General features: G+C 36.5%; 1 protein-coding gene across 2 annotated transcripts in view; it reads right to left on the reverse strand.

The window, feature by feature from the left end:
* Positions 1–2629: 2629 nt before the first annotated feature.
* Positions 2630–23344, reverse strand: part of FAT4 (FAT atypical cadherin 4) — a 178279-nt gene continuing 157564 nt past the window's right edge. Inside the window, exons 17-18 of one of the 2 annotated variants that reach the window (XR_009048802.1) lie at positions 6865–6924; positions 2630–2683 (exon numbers count right to left, since the gene is read on the reverse strand). Coding sequence is in view for 1 of the 2 variants with exons in the window: in XM_057706084.1 (XP_057562067.1) it covers positions 19708–21572 (1865 nt within the window). In the remaining variant the exon portion in view is untranslated. Of the gene's footprint in view, positions 2684–6864; positions 6925–18662; positions 21573–23344 lie in introns of those variants that run through there. The other variant, XM_057706084.1, reaches the window with a different exon arrangement.

The raw sequence follows: 23344 nt of genomic DNA on the forward strand, positions 1-23344 counted from the left end.
GTTCAGTTAGCTCCATCAGACAACATATTGACCTTTATTATTTTTTTACACAAAATTCTTCCTAGAAACATTGCTAGCATATACTATCACAGTCAGAAGGTGATGAATTTGAGCTTCTCTTATTTTACAAGCTATATTTTAATTTATGCAAGTATGAGTACCTATATGAAAATGTATATGCTATTCTTTTTTATGCAATACATTAGGTAAAGATAAACTTTTGGATCTTGACTATTTCTTATTAAATATCTTCTCATATAATTTTCTTTTTTTTTTTAACCTACGATTTTATAGATTCATTTGGTTATTTTAAAAATGTGAACTATACTTTCCTTGTGCAAAGAAATGATTTTAATAATTAAATATGTTTGCAAGCAATGTATGAATATAGTGAAGACACATTATTTTATTTGATGAACACTACTTATGCCAGCTTTAAAAGTATAAGTCTTTTCTTTCACAATGATGTATGAAAAATATTTCTTTTTTTGAAAGCAATGCTTTCATATAAATTTCACAAAAATACTGTTCATTTTTGTCTAGCTTTAAAATCGTTAACATTTATAAAAGTCATACTATACAATTTCTTGTTAATGAACTAAAAGTTAGGAATAGTTTTCTTCAGGATTATTTATGAAAACTCACGAAATCATAAAATCTCAGAGCCCCTTATTGCTTGATCAAGTCTTACAAAAATAATATTTTCCCAGAAGTTCTCTCATCTAAAGACAAGATACTATAATCTTTTAAAAAATTCTATTAAGAGTGCATGGGGATTTATGGTGACTTCTTGATCATGGAGAATGACTATAAAACAAAACAAAAAAATATAAACAAACAACAAAAAACTTAAATCCAGATTTTTCTACCTAAGGAGGATAAAGGGCAGTGAACAAGTATTTTCTTTGAGTAGCTTAATGAGAGTCACAGGGACACAGAGAACTATTTTACTATTAGGATAAAATACTCATCCCAAAAAATTGTAATGGAAAGTCTGTTGCGCATTCAAGATGAGCCATGGTCACCCCCTGGGGCACAGAGCATTTAAATGGATTTTCGGTTCTGTTCTAAACTTTTTGTCAGTGCTCCATCAGTGTTGTGCAAAGTATCAGGTTTTCTTCAGCTTTATTTTCTTTTTCCTTAGAAACCTTCAGCCTTTATAAAGTGTTTGGCGGAAGAAAGATTTCATCTCTCTACAGGAAGTCCAGTTGAGTGTAAGATGCTAGAATCCAAAATCTTCAAAGATTATAACAAACGCACAATTATGCATTTAAAATTTATCTAGTTTGCTGCCAAGCTATACAACTTCAGCTGACTCAAATTATATTTGTGCCTTGGAATAGTCAGAATGTTAATTTGCCACTAAATGAGGGGGGGGAAAGAGCAGCTGGCAACAGGATTAAATTGTGTCTTTTGCTCCAGGTACTCTCTTTTATAAAAAGCAGGAAGAGACTAGTTAATCAAAATATTTTGAAGTTACTCTTTTGGAGAAGTTTTGTTCTAAGCCTTTTCATTTTGGCACCTTCGTGTCCCTGACTTTTAAGTAACAATGTTAATTAGCGAATTTAAATTCTGTTTTCTTAAAACAGCAGTATCTGTTATCAGCTTTTCTGGAGCACTGCTGATGGTTCTGCCCTTTGCTGAGAGCCACTGGGGAAATTTCTATCTCAGCAAACGCAAATTCTGTAATTTTGATTCTGTTATTAATTAGAAAACTGAGCAATAGGAGAAGACAAAAATGTCTGCAGGGGACTATAAGTCTCTTGGTTTGTCTGAATTAACTGTTAAGACAATCAAGTTTGTTTTGCTCTAGTCTGAGTTTACTTACTAAATTTCGAAGTAGTTTCAAGCATTATTACTGCATATACAGCATAGAAGGCTAATTACCCTCTGTTGAATATTTTAATATGATCCTCTGCAATACAATTTTTAATGATAGAGAATAAATTAAACTTATATTACAGGAAGAAAGAGAATCTACAAACTGGTGCTTCTTAATTGTCACCAAAGGAAAAGTAACAACAACACATGGATTCAATGGGAGTATTGATAATTCAATCAACAGATGGCTAAGTGTACCTCTGAAAAATGCAGACAAATTAATTCTCACTTGCTCTCATCTATTGGGAGGTAAAAGTAGAATTATGACTTTCTATCTTAATGTATTTACATTACCTATATGCCAAGATATTCCAGTGAAATAATCTAAGTGATAAAAGAATATAAAGGGTTATTCTGCAATTTCTATACCACATAATATCCTCATTGCAGTTAGTTCTAAGAATATCTTACATTATTAAACTTGAAGTTCACAACTATTCAAATCTTTGTTTCATGAGCTTGTCTGTAGCTGTCAGCTTTCAGTACACTATGCTACAGTAACACATCACCCCAGCATCTCAGTGGCTTACAACAGAGAAAGGTTTTTTCCTTCTTGACTCTCATTAATGCTCATTGAAGCTCTGCTCCATATGCTTACCATTCCAATACCTGGTAGAAGGTGCAGCCACTATCTCAAAGGAGCTGTTCTCATGGCAGAAAGAAAGGAATGATGGTGGATCTAGGCGATTCTTTTAAAACGTTTGCTCAAAAACATCATTGTTTCCGTTCACTTTAATCAGCAAAAGGAGCTCACATGGCCAAGCCGTATGAGGATGAGAAAATTTTCCTGCAGGGATCATCCCTGCAAGAAGATGCAACAAAAATTTTGATGATAACACAATCAGTCTCATAATTATTTTTTCTAAAATAAATTTATAAAACTTTTCACCAGTACTGAAACTAAGTTCTTAAGGCTGACAGAAAGACTTTGTGTAGTCATGTCAGAAAAATGAGGAAAAATTCAGCCAATTATAAAATATGCTGCTATGTATTTACATGTTTCCTAGTCTGGCTAAAATGCAGAAGAGCCTGGTATCATCACGTAAGTATTTTCCATACAAGGATACATATTTTTATTAGGCTATTCTGCTTGTAGTTCTGATCTATATCAAATCTGATCTATATCAGATTTATATGACTATATCAAAAGATTATAATGAGAATCAGTTCACTTCCTATTCTGAAATTTAATCAGTGACATGGATTAATGCATGGAGAAATACACAAATAAACTTACGTATCATGTACCAGTGGGGTGAATAGTTTTGGAAATAGGGTCAGTGACATGGCTCTCCTGTTACTGTAAATAAAGAAATTGTGATAAAAAAAATCTTTATATTAAACCCTGTTTGAATCCTAGCATTGGGCTTCTTTAGAATCATTGGCAATATTTTAAGAACAGCTCACACTTTACTAAATACCAAAGCAATGTCAGAGGAGAAAGATACTGCTCCAGCTATGAAGTCATCCGTAGAGTCTACCAATTCATCACCCTAAGTAATCAAGACTAGCTTCAAGCCAAAGAAGTGGGATTGGCAATTGGCTGTTGTTAAAGTCAGAACATGACCCAGGAGCTCACTCCCAATGCCTGAGAGCAACGTTTTCTGAGTCTTTAAACTCGCAGAAGAATAACATTTATTAATGTCTTAATTTATATCACCTCATGTATAGCAAAACTATCTTAATACTCCAGTAAATCATATAGCCTATCTCCACATGCTTTATTTCTTGTCTGAAAACACTATACCCTAATCATCTATATTGCTTAGTCAAAACAAAAAGAAAAAATACCATAACTACATCTCAAAATATCTTCTCCCTCTTGTACTTAGGGACCACATATTACATCATGAAAGGCAGAATTCAGTAAGAATTATACTGTACATTTTCTATATTAGACTCTGTTCCTTACACACACATAGAAAATCAAAATAGGAAAATATAATTTATTACTTCGAAGCAAATTCTAACTAGATATTTTAACTTATGATCTTTTCCATTGAGAAATGATTTATCTAGTCTTTAGAAAGATTTAGAAGAAAGTATCCACACATGCAAGAATGGAGTATTGAAAGTAAGGTATCTGTGAGGCAATTCCAAATATATTTGTATTTTGCTCTACAGTATACATTTGTGTTTTCATATATTCTGTTTAATTATGTCTATCAATCATTGGGAGTATTAAAGACACCATCATTCAGAAAACTTGAGCAACTTGGTAGAGTGGCAAAGAGATTTTTAAAGGAAGATGTGAGATGAAAGCAGACATTAAGCCGAGGGTTTGCTGTGCAGCCTGGGTTCCTAAGAGGCTGTGTTGGGTGCAAAAGGGGTCCAATAGGCAAGTGTCAAGGGAGCAGTCCCCCCAATTCTCCAGCTTCCCAAGTCCCCTACTGTCACCTACACCCAAGAGAGAAGCTTGAGCAAGAGAAGCTGTGGCATTTTTGTTCATGTGTTTTATATACTGTTTCAAATATCATTTGAACCAAATGTTTCATTCTTTCTTCCCCATGGTGGGCTTCTCAGGTATAGTTGTAATTATTGTGAAACATCAATTGACTAAACTATGCTCAGGAGGAAATAAGAAAAAAATAAATGAACACAGAGAGTACACAGTAACCAAATAAGGGAGAGAGAAATAAGAATTCTGGTACAACATTTCAACAGCGTTATAAGAATTCATGGAAGGTAAATGCTGCTTTTTATTTAGAAACCCCAGCTTCTACTGAAATTAGTATTCAATGACATTTTCAAGTTGCAGATATCGGGCACAAGGAAACTCAAGATTTTATAACAATCCAGTTACCTAAATAAGTGTGCTCTATAATGAATTAAAGCTTTGTTTATTTGTTTCTTTCTAGGCCACAATTATTTTCACCCTAACACCCTTTGTCCCTTGAGAGAAAGGAGATTACACAATGTAATTTATAGAACTCAGAGAAACAGGAAAAATATTAATTTATATACAATAGCAGTCAGCTAATGCTAATTTAGTATTTAATGCCAGTAATTATGGATAATGTGGCTTTTGAAGAGTAGTTACTAAGGTGGGCTTCATACTATAATTTAGCATTACTTATGTGAGAACAAAATCAAAATATGCACTTTTGAACAATGTGTGGAAATGCTTAATCCTTATTAATTTTTCTTTTTGTGATATGCCTGAGAAGTGTTCCTTTTCTTTGTTTGGCACATTTTGATTCTTTAGAACTTATTTGTAAAATCTGAAACGTCATAAGAGGAAAACCACTGTGGGAAATTAAAATTAACTTTTCTAAGGCCTTGTTATTTACCTAATTATTGTAAATAACTTCAAGGAAACTTTTCTGTCTTGAGAGTGCCACTACCTTGTTATAATGTACTCTTATAGCAACATTAAAAAAAAATCAGCATTCTTAGGTTTTAAAGGTTAAATTAAAAACTAAATTTTTGAGTGATGGCTACATCCGCATAAAATATCTTAAGGAAAAGATGAAGAATTTATACATTAACGAGTAACTGAGTCTTTCATAGTTTTTCATAATCTAGAAAAGGGCCTATAAACCTATAAAAGGGCTTTATATTTCAGAGAAGATTCATTTGTATGTTTTGTAGATATTATGTTATTTTTCCAGTTGTATTTAAATATTATATAATATATTCCAGTTGTATTTAAATCTAATTGACACAACCTAAATGTCCATTGAGAGAGGAATGTATAAGAAGATGTGGTACATATACACAATGGACTATTACTCAGCCATAAAAAGGAACAAAATATGCCATTTGTGGTGACATGGATGAACCTAGAGATTGTCATACAGAGTGAAGTGAGTCAGAAAGAGAAAGACAAATATGATATGGTTTCTCTTATATGTGGAATCTAGAAAAATGGTACAGAGGAACTTTTTGCGAAGCAGATATAGAGTCACAGATGTAGAAAACAAACATGGCTACTAAGGGGGGAACGCAGGGGTGGGATGAATTGGGAGATTGGGATTGACATATACACACTACTATATATAAAATGGATAACTAATGAGAACCTACTGTATAGCACAGGGAACTCTACTCAGTGCTCTGTGGTGACCTAAATGGGAAGGAAATCTAAAATAGAGTGAATACATGTATATGTATAGCTGATTCACTTTGTTGTACAGCAGAAACTAACACAACATTGTAAATCAACTATACTCCAATAAAAATTAATTAAAAAATAAAACATTCAAATAAATAAATATATGACTATTTTAAGGTGTACAATATAATGGTTTGGTATAGATACATATATATGTATATATAAGAAGTAAAGTGATTATCACAAAAGTTTAGTTAATACTTATCATCTTACATAGTAACACATTTTTTTCTTATAAGAACTTTAATGATCTACTCTCTTAGCAACTTTCAAATATGCAATGTAGTATTGTTAACTATGGTCACCACGCTGTTCATTATGTACCCAGAACTTATTTACCTTAAAACTGGAAGTCTGTACATTTTGCCCACCTTGCCTCATTTCTTCCACCCCCCACCCCTGTCTCTGGCCACCAGCAATCTGTTCTTTGTTTCTATGAGTTCAGTTTTTTTAGATTCCACATATGTGAGATCATATAGTATTTGTCTTTCTCTGTCTGACTTATTTCACTTGAAGCTTTTTAAAGTCTTCTATTATTTCACAATAAAAATTGATGAGCAATAATATTATATACACATGGTTCCCCTTCACAAGAGCAATGATTCCACCAGGAATCATGTGATGATTTTTAACTCTATTACATGAGAAAGATACTACATTGGCTGCTCTAGAAATGATTATGTTAACTGAACTGGCTTGTTATTTATGCCTGGAGAGGGACTTTTCTGGTTGCAAACTGTAAGGGTAAACAATTCCATCTCAGTGTAAGAGAAACCTCAGATTTAGAAAGGTAAAACAATGCAGCTACAATAGCTTTCTGAAAAGAATACATTTTTGACCAGAAATATTTGAAAATTTAAAATCATTACCTCAGGTCTAATGGAAAGTCAGGCAGACCTTGGAGATATTGAAGGTTCAGTTTCAGACCACTGCAACGAGGCAAACATAGCAATAAGGCGAGGTGCAAGAAATTTTGGTTTCCCAGTGCACATAACAGTTATGTTGACACTATAAGTGTGGTCTAAGTGTGCTGTACCATTATGTCTGATAAAACAATGCATATACCTTAATTAAAAAATACTTTGTTGGTAGAAAATGCTAACCATTATCTGAGCTCTCAGTCATAATCTTTTTGCAATAGTAAAATCAAAGATCAGTGATCAAATCACCATAACAAATAAAATAATAATGAAAAAGCTTGAAATATTTTGAAAAGTACCAAAATGTGACACTGAGACATGAAGTGAGCAAATGATGTTGGAAAATGGTGCTGATAAAACTTGCTCAGCTCAAGGTTGCTACAAACGTTCAATTTGTTTTAAAATTAAAAAAAAAAAAGGCAATATCTGTGAAGCACAACGAAGAGAAGCTCAATAAAACAAGGTCTGCCTGCCCTGACTTAGCGATATCTCACAGTCACTCACATTGTATTCTACATACAAACCTCTAAGCTTGTCCACTTAGAATCTTATGTATGAACTGCCTTGAAGGCTCATAATAATATCAGAAAGATCTTTCAGATTTGTTTGCCTCTTCTGTGCAGTAAAGAGTTTATACTTTTATACCAGGAATATTAGATATTATCTTTTCTCCTCATTTGACTAGAGGCCAGATCAAATCCTACTAGTTCGACGACAGAAACTCCAACTTCAGGATTAAAATCATTGTAGGTGCTCACTAAAAGTCTGGAGAAAAATTATCAGTTTCATCCTTCTCATTGCTAATGGAATTCTGATTACATATGGGTCACTTTAAGTTCTAATCGCTTTATATAAATTAATCCATTTAATCTCAGACCATTTTAGTAGGTATTATTATCACCCTCATTATTCACACAGAGAAATAGCAAAGAGGAAGTCGTGGGGGAAGCACACTGGTTCAGGATCAGCATCTTTTTTTTCTGTAATTTTTTTTCTTATTTGTCATCTGTTTTATATACATATTAATGTATATATGGCAATCCTAATTTCCCAATTCATCCCTCCCCAACCCCCCTCCCCCCCTCTTCCCCACCTTGGCAGGATCAGCATCTTAAGTAAAGAGAAACAGGAGGAATGTTTAGTTGTATTATAAGCCCTGCTGTGGAAAACAGGGCAAAGACATACCATGTTAAGAACTGCAAGCAATAGGTCATTGTTGGTTATCTATTTTATATTTAGTACTGTGCATATTTTAATCCCATAGAACCTACTGTATAGCACAGGAAACTATGCTCAATGTCATGTAATAACCTATAATTGAAAAGAATCTAAAAAATAATATATATATATACATATATATAAAAATAAAACTGAATCATTTTGCTGTACACCTGAAACTAGCACAACATTGTAAATCAATGTTATACTTCAATAAAAATTAAAAAAAAAAAAAGAACTGCAGGCAAAAGTTAGGGCATAGCAACCAGGAGAGAACCTTGACTAACTTGAAAATTATTGGTATACTTAGTAGTAAAGTTCACTTCAAACTCAAAGGTACCTGGATTTAAATTCCAGTTCTACTCTTCCTCAGTTATATGACTTCGAACAAAGCCCTAACCATCAATTTCCTTGTATATAAATCAGAGAATGAAATGACTACTTCGTAAGGTAGTTGTGAGGCTTAAGTAAAATCAATTAATTAAATTAAATAGAATAATATGTATAAGGAGCTTAACATGTTCTGGAGAGCTTCTATATATATTGCTTTGTATTTTTAGCTTTTTGATGTCATATTTTCTTTATACACTCTTTAATATTGGTTCCTAATTTCCAGTAATATTCACTATTGCCAGATTCACACCCCAACACCATTATTTCTAGTATGATAATTCCTAGCTCAATGTTTCTCAAATAGTTATAGTTCAGTATCAAAGGTGGCATGCCTGTGTTTCAGTCTCTTCACAATTTATCATAAAACACTGGGAAAAAATACTCCAAAAGGGGCTCGTCTATTTAGAGACAAGCATAAACTTAGTCAGTTATTAACTGACTCTGAGCAAGTCTCTTTAAGTCTCTGGTTTCCTTTCAGTAAAATGTGATAATTATTTTTGTCTGATCAACCCCATAGATGTGGTATAATATTCAAATTAGATAACTCATTTGAAAACTCTTTAAAAGCTGAAAAGACGTATACAAGTATTAGGTAGTAGTGGAAAAATAAGGAACTTCGACATCTAGTTCAAACTGCGTTCAGATTCTAGCTCTGACCCTTACCAATCTTGTGGAGATTAGAAGTCATTTATTGTCTTTGATACTCAGTATTTATAAATAAAATTGGGAAGAATAATCTCTACTTTCAAAGGAAAATCTTACTGCTAAATATTGTGGGTTTTTGTAATTTTCAACATAAGTATGTCTTATGGATAAATCATGTTGTCTATAGGACTTAGACATTACTTTGTACCATTCTTACATGCTCCACTATGATCAGCACAAGACAACATATAGTAAATACAAAACAAAAATGAAAAACAAACAAACAAACAAACAAAAAACCCAGATAGGATAGTGATCATTATTCTCCAAACTTTCTGCCAGAGGCTACCATGATTCTAATAGGTTCCTGATTCCAAAGGAAGGAAATTCATTGGCATCTTAAATAAAAATAAAAGGGGGGTTCTTTTGTAGTCCATGATGATTTAATTATGTAGCACAATTATAAAGAGTGAAATTTGTTTACCATGACATGATTTCATTGCATTTGAATTGTGTAGAGAATGGATGACAGTAAGGCCTAGACAGCTGTCATAAGATGGGATGAAATGGGTTGGCTGCCAGCAGTGAGGGCAGGCATCAAACACTGGCTTAGCCATAGACTTCAGAGAAATAAAAAGAGCTGACAAGCCAGCCTGGTTTGAAGCAGGAAGGCATTAGTTCACCACTTTAAGCTTAAGAATCCCTCATGAATGATACTGAATGCAAAAGGCAGGGTCACAAAGGAGGATGACAGTGACAGTAATATGACAGCCTCAAAGAGCAATGGCTCACGATGGCCTAGCAAACAAACATCTGAAGGTAAACTGTGTGAGCAAATGATTTATGTTTTAAACTATCATATTGGTACACCTATTGCAATTACTGAGATGACATTTATTTCAACTACTGACAAAACTGATTTACAAAAGCAAATGAAGAATTAACTATAAAAAAAGAATTAACTATAATTTAGAGTTACATTTTAATTTCATGCATCTTAGAGATTTTGTAATAGAAATCAAGTGCTGGGTAATCAGTCTTGACTTAGGCTGATGGTACTGCAGTTTACACAAATGAAGTGATCAGTGAATGTGCAGTGAGCATGTGGAAGAAAGATACTCACAATGTGTTCTTAGTGCTCATTCTTCAAAAAAGATGTACATAAGTAACTTGCATTTGTGTATTACCTGCTTGTCACATTTTTTGTAAACCTAATGCCAGAAGTTTCTGTTATCAAAATCTTACATGTAGCTTCTAAGATTAAAACAAAAAGTTACTTTGAGCAACTAAAGATATAGATGAGATTAGCTGGAATGCTTCTTTTAAAAAATATAAATTGATTGATTGATTGACTGTGTTTTGATCTTCATTGATATGCATGGGCTTTCTCTAGTTGCAGCAAGTGGGGGCTACTCTTCATTGCAGTGCACGGGCTTCTCAATGTGGTGGCTTCTCCTGTTGCAGAGCACGAGCTCTAGGTGCATGGGCTTCAGTACTTGTGGCACACAGCCTCAGTAGTTGTGGCTTGAGGGCTCTAGAGCACAGGCTCCGTAGTTGTGGCACACAGGCTTAGTTGCTCCGTGGCATATGGGATCTTGAGGGACCAGGGATCGAAAACATCTCCCCTGCCTTGGCAGGTGGGTTCTTAACCACTGCACCACCAGGGATGCCCCCAACTGGACTGTTTTGTCAAGAACATTTAAGAGAATTTAAATAAGATGCAAATGCATCACCCCAGGCTCAGTGTGATTTGAAGGTTGCTTCACCTCACTTCCCTCCACGTGGCAACACCCTGGACCTTCTCAGGTCCTGAAACACAGCAACTCCTCCCACTGTGATGACTTTGCTCATTCCCTTCCCTCTGTGTGAGATGCTCCATTCGGCCAGCTCTTCACCTGACAGGAGCCAGTTCTAAACCTTAGCTTCAGTAATCTCTCTGAACCACCCCTGTCTGTAACTTACTAGTCATATCACATCCTTTTAGAATTAAGAGAAAACTCAATATATTAACTGCAAATTCATCTTTTTAAATCCTTGTTTGAGAAGGTTAGACTATTTCCTCAAGTCTCAACAGTATCAAATTGGCAAAAATAGTCAAGAAGCTTTGATTTAAACAAGGTCACAATTTGCTTTGTTAAGCTGTGTGTGAACATGTGTCTGTGTCAAGGAGTGTAGTCGCAAGAGAGTGTATCTCAACTGTTAGATTAACTGCTATCTTTTGCTTCCTTTGTTAACTAATCATGTCTGTATGCTGATAGTTTAAAATCAATTTTGATATCAAGGAAATATTAAAGAGGTCACCTTAGCTTAATGAAACCAGAAATTAATATTCTTGTATTTATCTCTGAAATTGCTCCAAAATTCTCAATTATTCCCAAAGTTAAAAGACTTTACTAGAACACATTATGAGAGACTATTTTAAAAACATCAAAACATTTTTTCAGTGTTTGATACTATAGGCAAAGTGTTTTTCTACATCAGGTTGCTCCATTCATAATTCCCATGTTGTCTTTGTTACAGAGTACTACTGTTAAACTGTTACAGTGTTTTACTTTCTTACTCGCCTTTACTAGTACTTATTAAACAAAATATAACTAAGGTTGGTAGAATGATAAAGTAAAACTAAGTTTTTTGATTAATACTATAAAAAATGCAGGAATGAGTTAGCTAAAATGCACTCAGAGTAGCACTCAGTGTACAAAGATATATTTCTTTTGTTTTGTGACATTAATGGTGATAATATCATTTATACTCTCACAATATTAGATTATATTTTTCAAGTTATCTCATGATGATTTCTGAGTTTATAAAAATATTTTTTCCCAGTTATTTCATGCAGTACCTTTTAGGAGATATGTAATTTGCTTAAATGAAAGTCTTAAAATGTAATATGAAATTATATGAATACTCCAGGGGAAATTTAGAAAAAAAACAGGACATAGAGGTATTTTATTCAGTTTCTTATGAATAATTAGAAAAATATATGGTTGGAGAAACAAAAATGTCAGAAAAAAACATGAACCATTTGGTTATTCTTTTTTTCTTCACAGTTTTGAATGTTTCCTTTCCACGGAATATAGCCACAAATGGATCCTATAACAATTTGAATGGGGTCCAGAGAAATTAAAATGGAAAATTAAAAGCATTGGAATTGGAAGGCAAATGGAATTTTGAGATAGCCAGACAACTTGTCAGAGGTAATTATTCAGCAATTTTACCCAAATGATACTTCAGCTTTATTTACCACAAACTCAGCAAAACATGATGAATCTGGATAACATATTTATTCTTTTTGCTGGAAATGGATGACACCAAATTCTGTGAAAGAGTATAATCCTGAAACCAAATGAAGTAGCTTCAAAATAAGTGGTAAAGGATAAGACAAAGCTGATAATGGTTAGTTCAGGGCAAAAGCTCTCAAATGCCAGGAATTTTAACTAAGTCTTACACAATTAAACTATGAAGGGACTGCTGAAAACTTTTAGTAAATTGCCTTACTTCAAGAATTTGTGTTCTTTAAAACTCACTAAACATTATTTTGTCACTTTTGAAAATGCAGTAGATTACCAAAGTCTAGGAAGTTATTGATTATATCAATTGTCCAAAAGAATGTGTGTGAAGCACATGTGGGTACAAATAGAAATGTCTTTGGAAATATTGAAATAATTCTCTGAAAACAGAGCTATGCAAATGTATTTTGGGAAAGGAAAAGTCTAGTCACCAAAAATCACAAGCCTCTTGAAGGCAAAAGTTATCTTTATTCACCAAGTTCTTTCCAGTGTTTGGCAGAAAATGCCAGGCAAATTTTAAAAATTTGCATTACCAAGATTCACTTACATACATTTACACGCAATCGTTATACTTTAATTCAATGTCCCACAAATATCTATTTAGAAGGGCCCATTAAATGCAGAGTGGCCAGGAATAGTGCTTGAATGTGGATAAAAAGCTACCTATAAATTATAGATAATTGACTTTGCCACTTCAAAATCTCTTGAACATCTCTTGGACTCATTCTGCTCCTGATCTGAAGCTGCGTAAATGAAGATAATTTCAAATGTGAATGTACTTTGTCTATCTTCTAACGCTGACAGCCCAAACCATTCTCTTTCAGGAAACACTATTCTATAATCACTATCTATAAAACTTAAAAGAAAAAATTCTGGTTTTGATTCACTCTCCAGACCCATGTATCAGTGTGTGCAGCACATGCTATCATAAGCTTTTTGCGTCAGTTAGAAGAAATATGTTAAAGACATGAATGGTTTCCTGTTAGTAAAGATCATCAAATCAAGTTTCATGATGACAGTTCTCCCAAAGCGAAAGAGGGCAGCTATCTTTTCATTTTCTATTTATCCAAAGCCATTTCTCAAATTTATCAGTTTCCCATAAAAAGTCCGTCTCATCATCTGACTTTCTGTTGAGCATTACCCCAGATTCAGTACAGGATCTCTTTCTACAGACTCATAGCTGTAAAAGAATTAACCCACTTTTGGAGTAGGTTATGCCGCACTTATCGTCTCAATCATATTGTTTTTCTAAAGAGATATTTCCTTAGAGGTCTTACTTTGCGACATCAAAGTCAAGTACTAATAGCCGTTCTCTGCAGCATTCTGGCCTAAGACTGTGCGAACAGAGTAAGGGAAGGATGACTGAAATGAGCAGACTGCTCGGGCAAAACAGAATCTTATTTTCATCAACATCTGTACCACACACAATATGGTTTTAATTTGAAACGGGGAACTAGTTGACATTGCCAAAGAAGTTTGTACATTGGTGGTTATTTTATTTGGGCTAGAATGGTACACAGATTAAGGTTCCAACTCTCTGCCAGAATACCATGATGATTGCACTTTGTACTGTGCAAACTGATCTGGGACTTTGGCAAATTGATTCATAAACTAATAAAACTGGAAGTATCCAAATGGGTCACCTGGAAATTATCTGCTTTTAAGCAGTGTGTTTTTAAACATTCTGGGGTCTTTTCATTTTAGTTATATATCTTCAGATATGGAAATTCTCTCACAAATATTTTCAGTGTTTCTACCTTGAATATATCACAAGACATATGAGGATTCTTTGAAGAGATGCAAGTGCTTAAGTTACTTATGTGATGTCAGGTGCACCTTTGTCAGAATTACCTATGTAAATTCTAACATAATTAGGAGTCTGACTGCACATATGTCACGTGTACATGAAAAAAACTTCCAGAGTTTTCCTGGTGAATACCTAAAGTATGTCTTTATATCTTAATCCTATCTCACTACACTCAACTTGGATCCTTATTAAAATTCTAACATATTTTGAAAAAGGTTTATTAGTGATGCAGAGATGGAGGTTAACTACACTCATGACAAACAAACGAAGACTCATTATAAGATATTTGGACAAGCTTTAGTTGCCTTAAATTTAGGCATGCATTTATCGTCATGTCTTAGAGGTATCTTGTTTGCCACTGTTTCCTACCAATATTAATCTGTCTCATTCCACTTAGAACATTTTCCTTGCAAATGATCCATTTTGTAAAAATGTAAGTCAATTTTTAAAATTAAAATTTATGCAACCTTCTGATCAGTAAGTATTACATACTTTGTATATATTAATGCCTCAGCAGTAAGGAAATGGACTGCTTTACTATTATATATCTTAACATGCTTCTTATTAGCATGCCTACAGATTTGGATTGGTCATGGAGGGCTGCATGAATCAATCAGTGTTAGCATAGATATTCATCTCAATTAAAAACATCTCTCCTTTTGTCTTCTGGATCTTAGACATCGATACAGACCGAGTGCATGTCCACGTTCTCAGGGTTTGCTTTACATTTGGAGATGCACTTATTGTGCAAGAGAATACACATAAATGGAGGTTTGCTTCAACAATCATTCTGTTTCTGGGCCTGTTCTGAATTATCATTCTTACTCTTTATCCTCACATCCATTCGACCCTAAGGTTTCTGTGGTGCAGCCTTTGTGGATGTGTTGACAATGATCTGGCCTCACCGACTCTCTGGCTGTTCCTCTAACAAGGAATGTTCTCCTACTTGGGGATTTCCCATGCCACCACCTCTGCCTGCAACAGTATCACCCAAGTGTGTCCATAACTTGCTTTCCTGCCTCATTCAGGGCTCTGCCCAAATGTCACCTCCCCAGAGAGGTCCTCCCTGACCAACCCATCTGAAAAAGCATGCAGGAATTCTCCGACGGTGCAGTGGTTAAGACACTGCACTTTCATTGCTGAGGACCTGGATTCGACCCCTGGTTGGGGAAGTAAGATCCCACACGCTGTGCTGCATGGCCAAATAAATAAATAAATAGCATGCACACTCCCAAGTCAACATCTAGCCCTTACACTGCTTTCGTTGGCTTGCAAGCACTTGTCTCCAGTAGATATTACACTACATAATTATTACTGTATTTGGTATTTATTGATGGGTTGTCTAGCTCCTCTACCAAAATGTAAGTTCCTTTGAGGAAGGTCTTTGTCTATTTTCTTCGCTGTTTTATCCCATGATCTAGAAGAGTGCCTGACATGTAAAGAGCACTTGATATTGTTTGTGATTAAGTGGATTTACCCAGGACGCTGAACTTCTTTATATCTCAGTTTATTCTTTGTTGACTGAGAATGTTGTACTCCATGCTCTTTGGTCTACAATATATTTCTTTGCAACGATTATCATAGATACATAGGTTATGTTAGAATGGAATCACTGATATTCATCTGTATGAAGGAAAATAGTAGTCACCAAAATTTGTTAGAACTTAGTGCCTTTCGCCTCAGTAACAATAAATGAAAATACTGAGTCATGTATAATATTGATCTATGACTCTTGGACTGATAAACTATTGAAACTGCTGGCTGGCTCAGTAATGGTAACCATGTAAATTACTAACGATGTGCTATTTCACTCAAAATATCTTTAAGGAATATATACTAGATTAATCATAGACTTTAATATTTTATTTCACACTGAAAGCTCTAATAAATGTACACCAAAATACATTTCATTTCTAGGCTTATTTTTCCTAAGGGGAATGTAAACTTAGTCATCTTGGAACGTTAGTCCTTTTAAAATTGAATCTATGACAAAATAATGGGAAAAAAAAGTGCGTTGCTGAATTATTAATTCAAAATTTAAAAATCATTTTCACATTTTACACATTAATTTTATCATAATGTTGAATTTAAATTAATAAAAATGCATTTGCATGACAATATTGATTTCTTAGATGGGTTGTCTTGAAGTAATAAAGTCACCGGGTGATATGTTTTATTTTTCTCTTATAAATAAAATATTTATAAAGAACATAGCTTTCAATAGTTTAAATCTGTTATCATTCTCCTCTCCCTCCATGTGGGTAAACACTTTAAGGGCAACATGTGAGTCAGAAGTTGTGCTCCACTTCTTCTGAATGCTCTGTTTTCCTCAAATGATTTTAACGTATCCAAACAAGTGATCGATGAAATCAGCCAACCTAGAAAATTTTGGAAACAGCCTTGAAGGCGACAGCAATGGGCTCCTTAAGAGCTGGGTGACTGGAGTCCTACTCCATGTCTCCAGTCTAAGCCCACAGATATTGTGGCTGAGTGATCACAAGCTCCTTCTCCTGGCAACACGCCCACTAAGGTACTCTGTATTGTGCATCTGAAGGAAAGTAATGTTTTCTCCATCACAGACATGCAGGAAGAGCCCCCCAAACTGACTGTATTCCAGGCAATCCAATAGACCCTTGCAGGGGCTGGATTAAAATTCTGAGGGCATGATTTTACATGGGAAACTGCAGGTCACCTCTAGCGATTACTCTGTGGAGATTGTTACCTTGTCACTTTGTCTTCAGTCCCCATTCCACTGGATGTTATGTCACTTCACTATTTCGGTAGGGATTCATTTTCATTTTGAGTGAAAATTTCCTTCTATGCGTTTCTGATTTGTTTTGCTATATAAGTATTGTTCTTGTTTCCAAGGAAAAGATTTAAAGAAGAACCAAAGACTAGAAATTTTCCAGTGAAAACCCTATCTTATGCCGAAACAGGGACTGATTAATCGAGGGAGTAGTAATTCTCCATCTCACAAAGGATTCCTAGAGAATTGGAACACAGAATCTTGGCATCAGATTCCTTACACTTAACTCTTAGCTACACCCATGTTCATCATTTTACTTTCAGCTCTGTTCTCAATTACAGAGTCTATGTCCTTGAGGACATTGAGATGCTTCAGAATTTCTCAGAAAGAAAAATGTATCCTGTTTTGAGTTATGCAAAGCAATCAACATGTTCCCATATTTGGTGCATAGATTCATAATCTTAAAATTCATAGGGAAATACTAAAGCATGCTGGCTCATCACAGGTGACAAAAAAAAAAAACCCCAAATTAGATCAGCATCTTACACTCAGTCCCTAAATCATGTTATATGAATATTATAATTTAGATTATACCATTTTATTTTCTATATGAAGCAAAAATAATAATCTCAACATTATTATATAACAAAATAATTCTGGCACAGATCTCGATCTGTTATTAATTTAAAATCCTTTATTTACTAAAAGCTTTTCCATATTTTATGTACTAAAAACTTTTACATATGGTTAAAATCTCTGTTCATTAGGGGGTAACTGGTGGTAGAGGATAATATTCTCAGCAAATATTAGGTGTGGGCAGGTATTTAATTAGAAAAAGTTCTGAGGTTGTGACATCATTTGCAGAAGTCCTGTGATTTCAGATGTAACTATTTCTACACCAATGGATTTGTCCTGGGCCTGGCTCTTCTCCTGGATTGTTTCACTCTTGGGTGACTATGTGAAAATAGTTTGTCTTGGCTAAGATAGCTTGTAAAATTTGTTTAGAATTTATGCAGCAGAGTGGTCAATAAATTAAACACAGGTATGCACTGCAGAGCTTTCACTGTCATTCCTCCTACCCACCATTGGATTTAGAAAACTTGGGGCTACATCCTTGGAGAAAATGAGACGCAGACATTTTTCCATAATTAGCTTCAATTCATTGCCACTCCTATTATTATAAGCTTGGTCCAAAGCTGGCCTTTTGTGAACATGCTCTACTGGGAACTTCCAGGCATGTTTTGCCAGAATGCTTAAACCAGGTTCATAACAAAGTTAGTCCCCTAAGGCCCAACCTAGTCTAGACTCATTATGCTCTAGGGAAGTCCAAGAACTCTGACAGGTAGGAATGCACTAAAGTGACCTTAAAATATCTCTTCTGGCAATTATCCATACTCATGTTTTTTTAAAAGAAAATGATGTTGCCCATTTATCGTTCAACTTGCCATACCCTATTGACAAGTAAAGACTTTTCTCAATTGGGCATGGAAAGAGTATGGGTAAATGAAAAATTAATAGTACACTATGAATGCAAAGTATTTTAAATAAATATTTTAATTCTATTGTTGGCATTTAAAAGTAGAAAGCATACAGTATGTTACAAATATCAAACTGTGAAAAATATGAACGTTACATAAGTAACAAATGTAGAAAAAGTATTTTCTTACCTTCCCTGAAAGTAAGAAAACCATTCAGCATAGGAAAATATCAGTATCAAAAACACAGCTTCGGTGTAAAAAAAAAGTTTTTACACGGTATTAAAAAAAGGATCTACAAAATGACAGAAAGCAAGAAGTGTTGAAATTTGACTTTATATAAATTATAAAAACTGGGTACTTGGGGTAAATGTTAAATGGCTGAGAACTAAGTCCAATCATAGGGTTTTTTTAGGTTGATTCTTTAAAATTTTAAAAGCATAGAACATTTTTCAATAAATAACTTTTAAAAGCGTCTCTGAGAAGCGCTGCTGGGACATCATTCCACAGCAGGAGAGCGGCAGTGTTCTGGGGACAACATTTTGTTCCAAGTAGAGCCTGATGAAATTCAGAAGACCAAAACTGTTTACAAAAAAGATTTGGAATTTGTAGCAAAACTTGGTAAGAAAGTTCTAAAGTGCTGAACAGAATGACTTACTTTTAGTACCCACTGTCATGAAAAACATATTCAAATATTCAGACATCTCTGAGTAACATCGAATACGGAATCTATAATTCTGAAAAGTGTTAATACTTAGTCGTTCGTTCAAGGATAGGAGGGCTCTTTCTACACTTTACAAAGATGGGTTAAACCTCAAGGATCTTGCAATGCAAAACATGACAATAATAATACAATGGAAACAATACACATACCCCCACCGGGAAAGCACAAGTTCATTTCTGCAATGGCAACAGTATTCATTTTAAAAGTCACAAATCAAACATTGGTAAATGAGAAAAAACTTTCCAAAATGCTGCATGCCACATGACTAGTTACAAAATACGATGCATGCAGGAAAAGAAATTCAACCCAGCACATTTAAATTAAAGAGTTGGTGTGAGTCTGTTTCAGCAGCATGTGGTTATTATTTTTAAGTTTCCCTCCAACACCGGTCCATACTGGCCTGTTTTGCACACGTGAGCCACCCTAGTCGACAACCTGACAATGGTTTGCGTGTTTCTCGTTTTTTCGATGTTTGTAAAGCCAGGGCGCAAAGGTCACACATACTGTTCTGCTTCCCCATCTCTGGGGGCTGGCTTACTTGTCCCACCTTTGCCTTCTTCATTTGCTGCTGCTTTTTCCGGGAGAGATGCCAAATCTTTAAACACATCTACATAATGGCCAAAGCCAGGGCCCCAGTTCAAAAGGTTGTCCCAGTTGAAATTCCCTGCCTGCTGCCCAAGCTTCAAGGGCAGTGTGTTGTCAGCAACCCCCGGTGCCGCCGCCTGGGTGCCCACGGGTCCCCCCTCAGCCCTGCGGCCGTGGTATCTTCGAGGCTTCAGTCTGGCTCCACAGTTATCTTCGTCATCTGCATCAGACTCATTGACTTGAGATAACTTGGGCATCCTGGAAGTGTAGACCATTGGCTTTTCCCTGTCATATTCCATTTCTGAGCAAGTGAAAGACTCATGCGAGTCACTATCGGACGAAGATTCTGGAGCCGGAATGCCGTCCGCTGGGTTCCTCGTTCTGGACAGTGGCCTCCTGCAGTCCTCTTCTGAAGAAGACCGCCCATGATCTGCACTGCAGATACTTGGGTTTCTAGGGCGAGGGGTGTTTAGCCTCTCCACCTCCTCAATGGAGAGTCCTACTGGTGGAGAAGATTCCAGAGGAATCTGCCCAATGGGCTGCTTCAGGCGACTCCCCGGCCTAGACCCATGCGATGCCATGGCCTGAGGACTCTTGCTTCTCCTTCCCAGCCTCGTGGCGTAGTTGAAGATGCCGGGTTGGCACACGTCACCGTGCATCTCCAAAGTATTTCCATCCCTTATAGGAAGATGCAATTCCCTGGCCGGGCTGTTCCTGTAGAAAGTGGAGGACTTGGAGAAAGGGGCTGGGCTGTGTCGAGACAGAGGGTTGGGAGTTGGGCAAGCCGAGTGGCTCAGGGAGCTGGATCTTAAACCTTGACCATAGGAAGGCTGGTAAGTCAAGCTGCTGGCTCCTAGGGGCATGGGAGACTGTCTGGCGAAGCCTAGCGGACTGTGCCTCTGGATGGAAAATTTCGGGGTGTGGCTGCGGAACTGCTTGTAGTGTTGGATGATGTCTGCGTCCGAAGGGGCGATGCTGCTGGCGTTGTCGATGTCGTAATGCTCAATCTCTTGCTCCGGTGAAGCCAGAGGGGCACTGGGGATGGTTTCTGAGTTGTGGGGGAGGTCGGTCTCATCGTAGATGAGATAGGGGTTTTCCCTTTCAATGATATCTGGCTTTGGGTTCCCTTCGGGCTGTTTCCTCACGGTCATGTCCTCCCCGTAGGGGGGGATGTTGTCTGGATCATCAAAAGCAACGTTCTCACTTCCCTTTTTCTTCTTCTCCTTTGGCTTCTTCTCCTCTTTGGGATTTTTGGCCTTCTTCCCCCTGCACTGGTTACACAGGATCAGGCTCAGGACCAGGAGGGCCAGGACGGTGGCACAGCTGCCCACGATGGCAGGCACGGCCCACAGGGGCAGGGAGATCTCCTCGGGACCCTGACTCAGAACACAGACGTGCCCTCCCGGACTTCCAGCCTTGCACACCCTCCCCGGAGGGCAGAAGACACCAAGACAGGCCACCACCGTCTCACAGGTCCTGCCTGTGTGTGACTCCGGGCAGCTACAGGTGAAGCCGGAGTGCAGGCCTGGCTCGCAGCTGCCGCCGTTCTGGCAAGGGTGGGAGGCGCAGTCCCCGGGGGGGACGCACTTGTACGCGTACCACTGATTGATACACAGCAGGTCGCCCCAGCAGGGGTTGCTGGCACAAATGTTTGGGCCACGACAGCCGATCTTCACTGAGGGATCCGTCTTGGAAATGGAGGCCAAGCTGTGTTTCCCGCTGAAAGGAAGACTTTCTCCGCCGTACAGCATAGAAGCGATGCAGCCATCAAACCCTGCAGGGGCAAGAAGGAGCAGGGAAGCCGTTTTAGGGAAAACCAAAGGATACCGGGCTGCACAAATCTGGGAAAGAGAAGCTTGGCAATCACATCACCAGAGTTTAGAAACCACAGTCTCGGAGCCATCATCTGGTTGGAAGGCAATAAATCTGTGCATCTTAAAACAGAAGTTAGCAAGATGCCTAAGATTTCCATAAGAAAACGTGGAGTAGATTGCTGGGATCCTGCTCTTTCTGAAGATTTATGAAGGGCTCGACAGGCTGGGTTTTCGTTTCATCCCTCCTTTCATTTATCTAATTATCTATCGGTTTTATTTTTATAGTGTATGTACCAAGAATTACATACATAAAAATAAATTTTATTTTAAAGCTACTTAAAAAGAACTAAAATAAGCCAATAGCTTCAAGCATTAGATCTTGCACTCTCAATGGAGGTGATACTGTTCCCAAGGAGGGAGTTGAACATAGCTTCTTGAGGAGCAAAAGAAAAATCTTAGCTCTTACCACGGCTTGTGGGCCTCCAAAGGGCAGATATAGCGCATACTCGAAAGAGTATACTCTTGCCTGGGAGGGCGGGGAGGGGGGGATGGTGTGGATAAATTAGGAGTTTGGGATTAACATATACACATTACTATGTATAAAATAGATAACCAACAAGGACCTACTGTATAGAATAGGGAATTATACTCAATATTTTGTAATAACCTATAAGGGAAAAGAATCTGTATGTGTAAATGCATATATATATGCACACACATGTAACCGAATCACTTTGCTGTACACCTGAAACTAACAGAACACTAAATCAATTATACTTCAATAAAAAAATGGAAGATACTCATTGTATTAACATTTCATGCAATATGATGGCAGGGGTTGGAAACGAAGATTTAAAGCAGCTCCTTAGAGGGTGATGATTTTTAAAAAGTTGAGAAAGACTTTGTTACACTAATATTTGTGTGCTAATATTGCTAATATTCCAGTCACAGAGCTCAAGAATATATCTTCACACTAACAAAAAGCCAGGATCTACATTGGCTTATTTTCTTACAAATGAATTAGCATCCATATTTTAAAACAAGCTAAACATATAAGAATTAATTATGACCTAGGCTTTAAGTTTTACGCTTTGACTCCATTACTCTGCCACACGTTTTTCAATTTTCCTCTTATTTGACACATCATTCCATCCTAGTGTCATTTCTATCCCTGATACACTCCTTTCCCATGAGCTCCTGGGACATCTGTTTTTGTTCCTACTCTCCTGGTTTTCTTTCTATGACTTAGTCCCCCTTCTGTCTCATTCTCTTCTAAACAACCACTGGCTCTTAGAGTTACTCAAGGCAAAGCCCTGGGTTTTCTTTTCACTCCACACTCTCATATTTGCTTATCACATTCATGCCCAGTTCTTCAGTTACCTGCTTGACACTGATAACTCTTATATAAGTATTTCCAACTGGTCTACTCCTGATTTCTAACACATCTACCTAATGGGCTTTCTCAAAGGTGCTCCAAACTTAGAAAGCTGCAAACCAAAATCTTGATGTTCCCCATGGCTATATATTTTTTTTGCACTATTCTGCAGTGTTCTCTCTTAGTGGAACTACACCTCTTCTAGTTGAAAATTCAGAAAATTCCCTGAATTTTATCAAAATTATCAACACTGTGATTGATTTTCATTACTAAAATATTCTTCCCTATCCACTTCTTTTAAACTCCTCTGCCACCAAGCTAGTCAAAGCTCAAACAATAGCTTGCCTACATCACTGC

This window comes from Hippopotamus amphibius, chromosome 13, assembly GCF_030028045.1.
Source record: "Hippopotamus amphibius kiboko isolate mHipAmp2 chromosome 13, mHipAmp2.hap2, whole genome shotgun sequence".
Classification (NCBI taxonomy): domain Eukaryota; kingdom Metazoa; phylum Chordata; class Mammalia; order Artiodactyla; family Hippopotamidae; genus Hippopotamus; species Hippopotamus amphibius.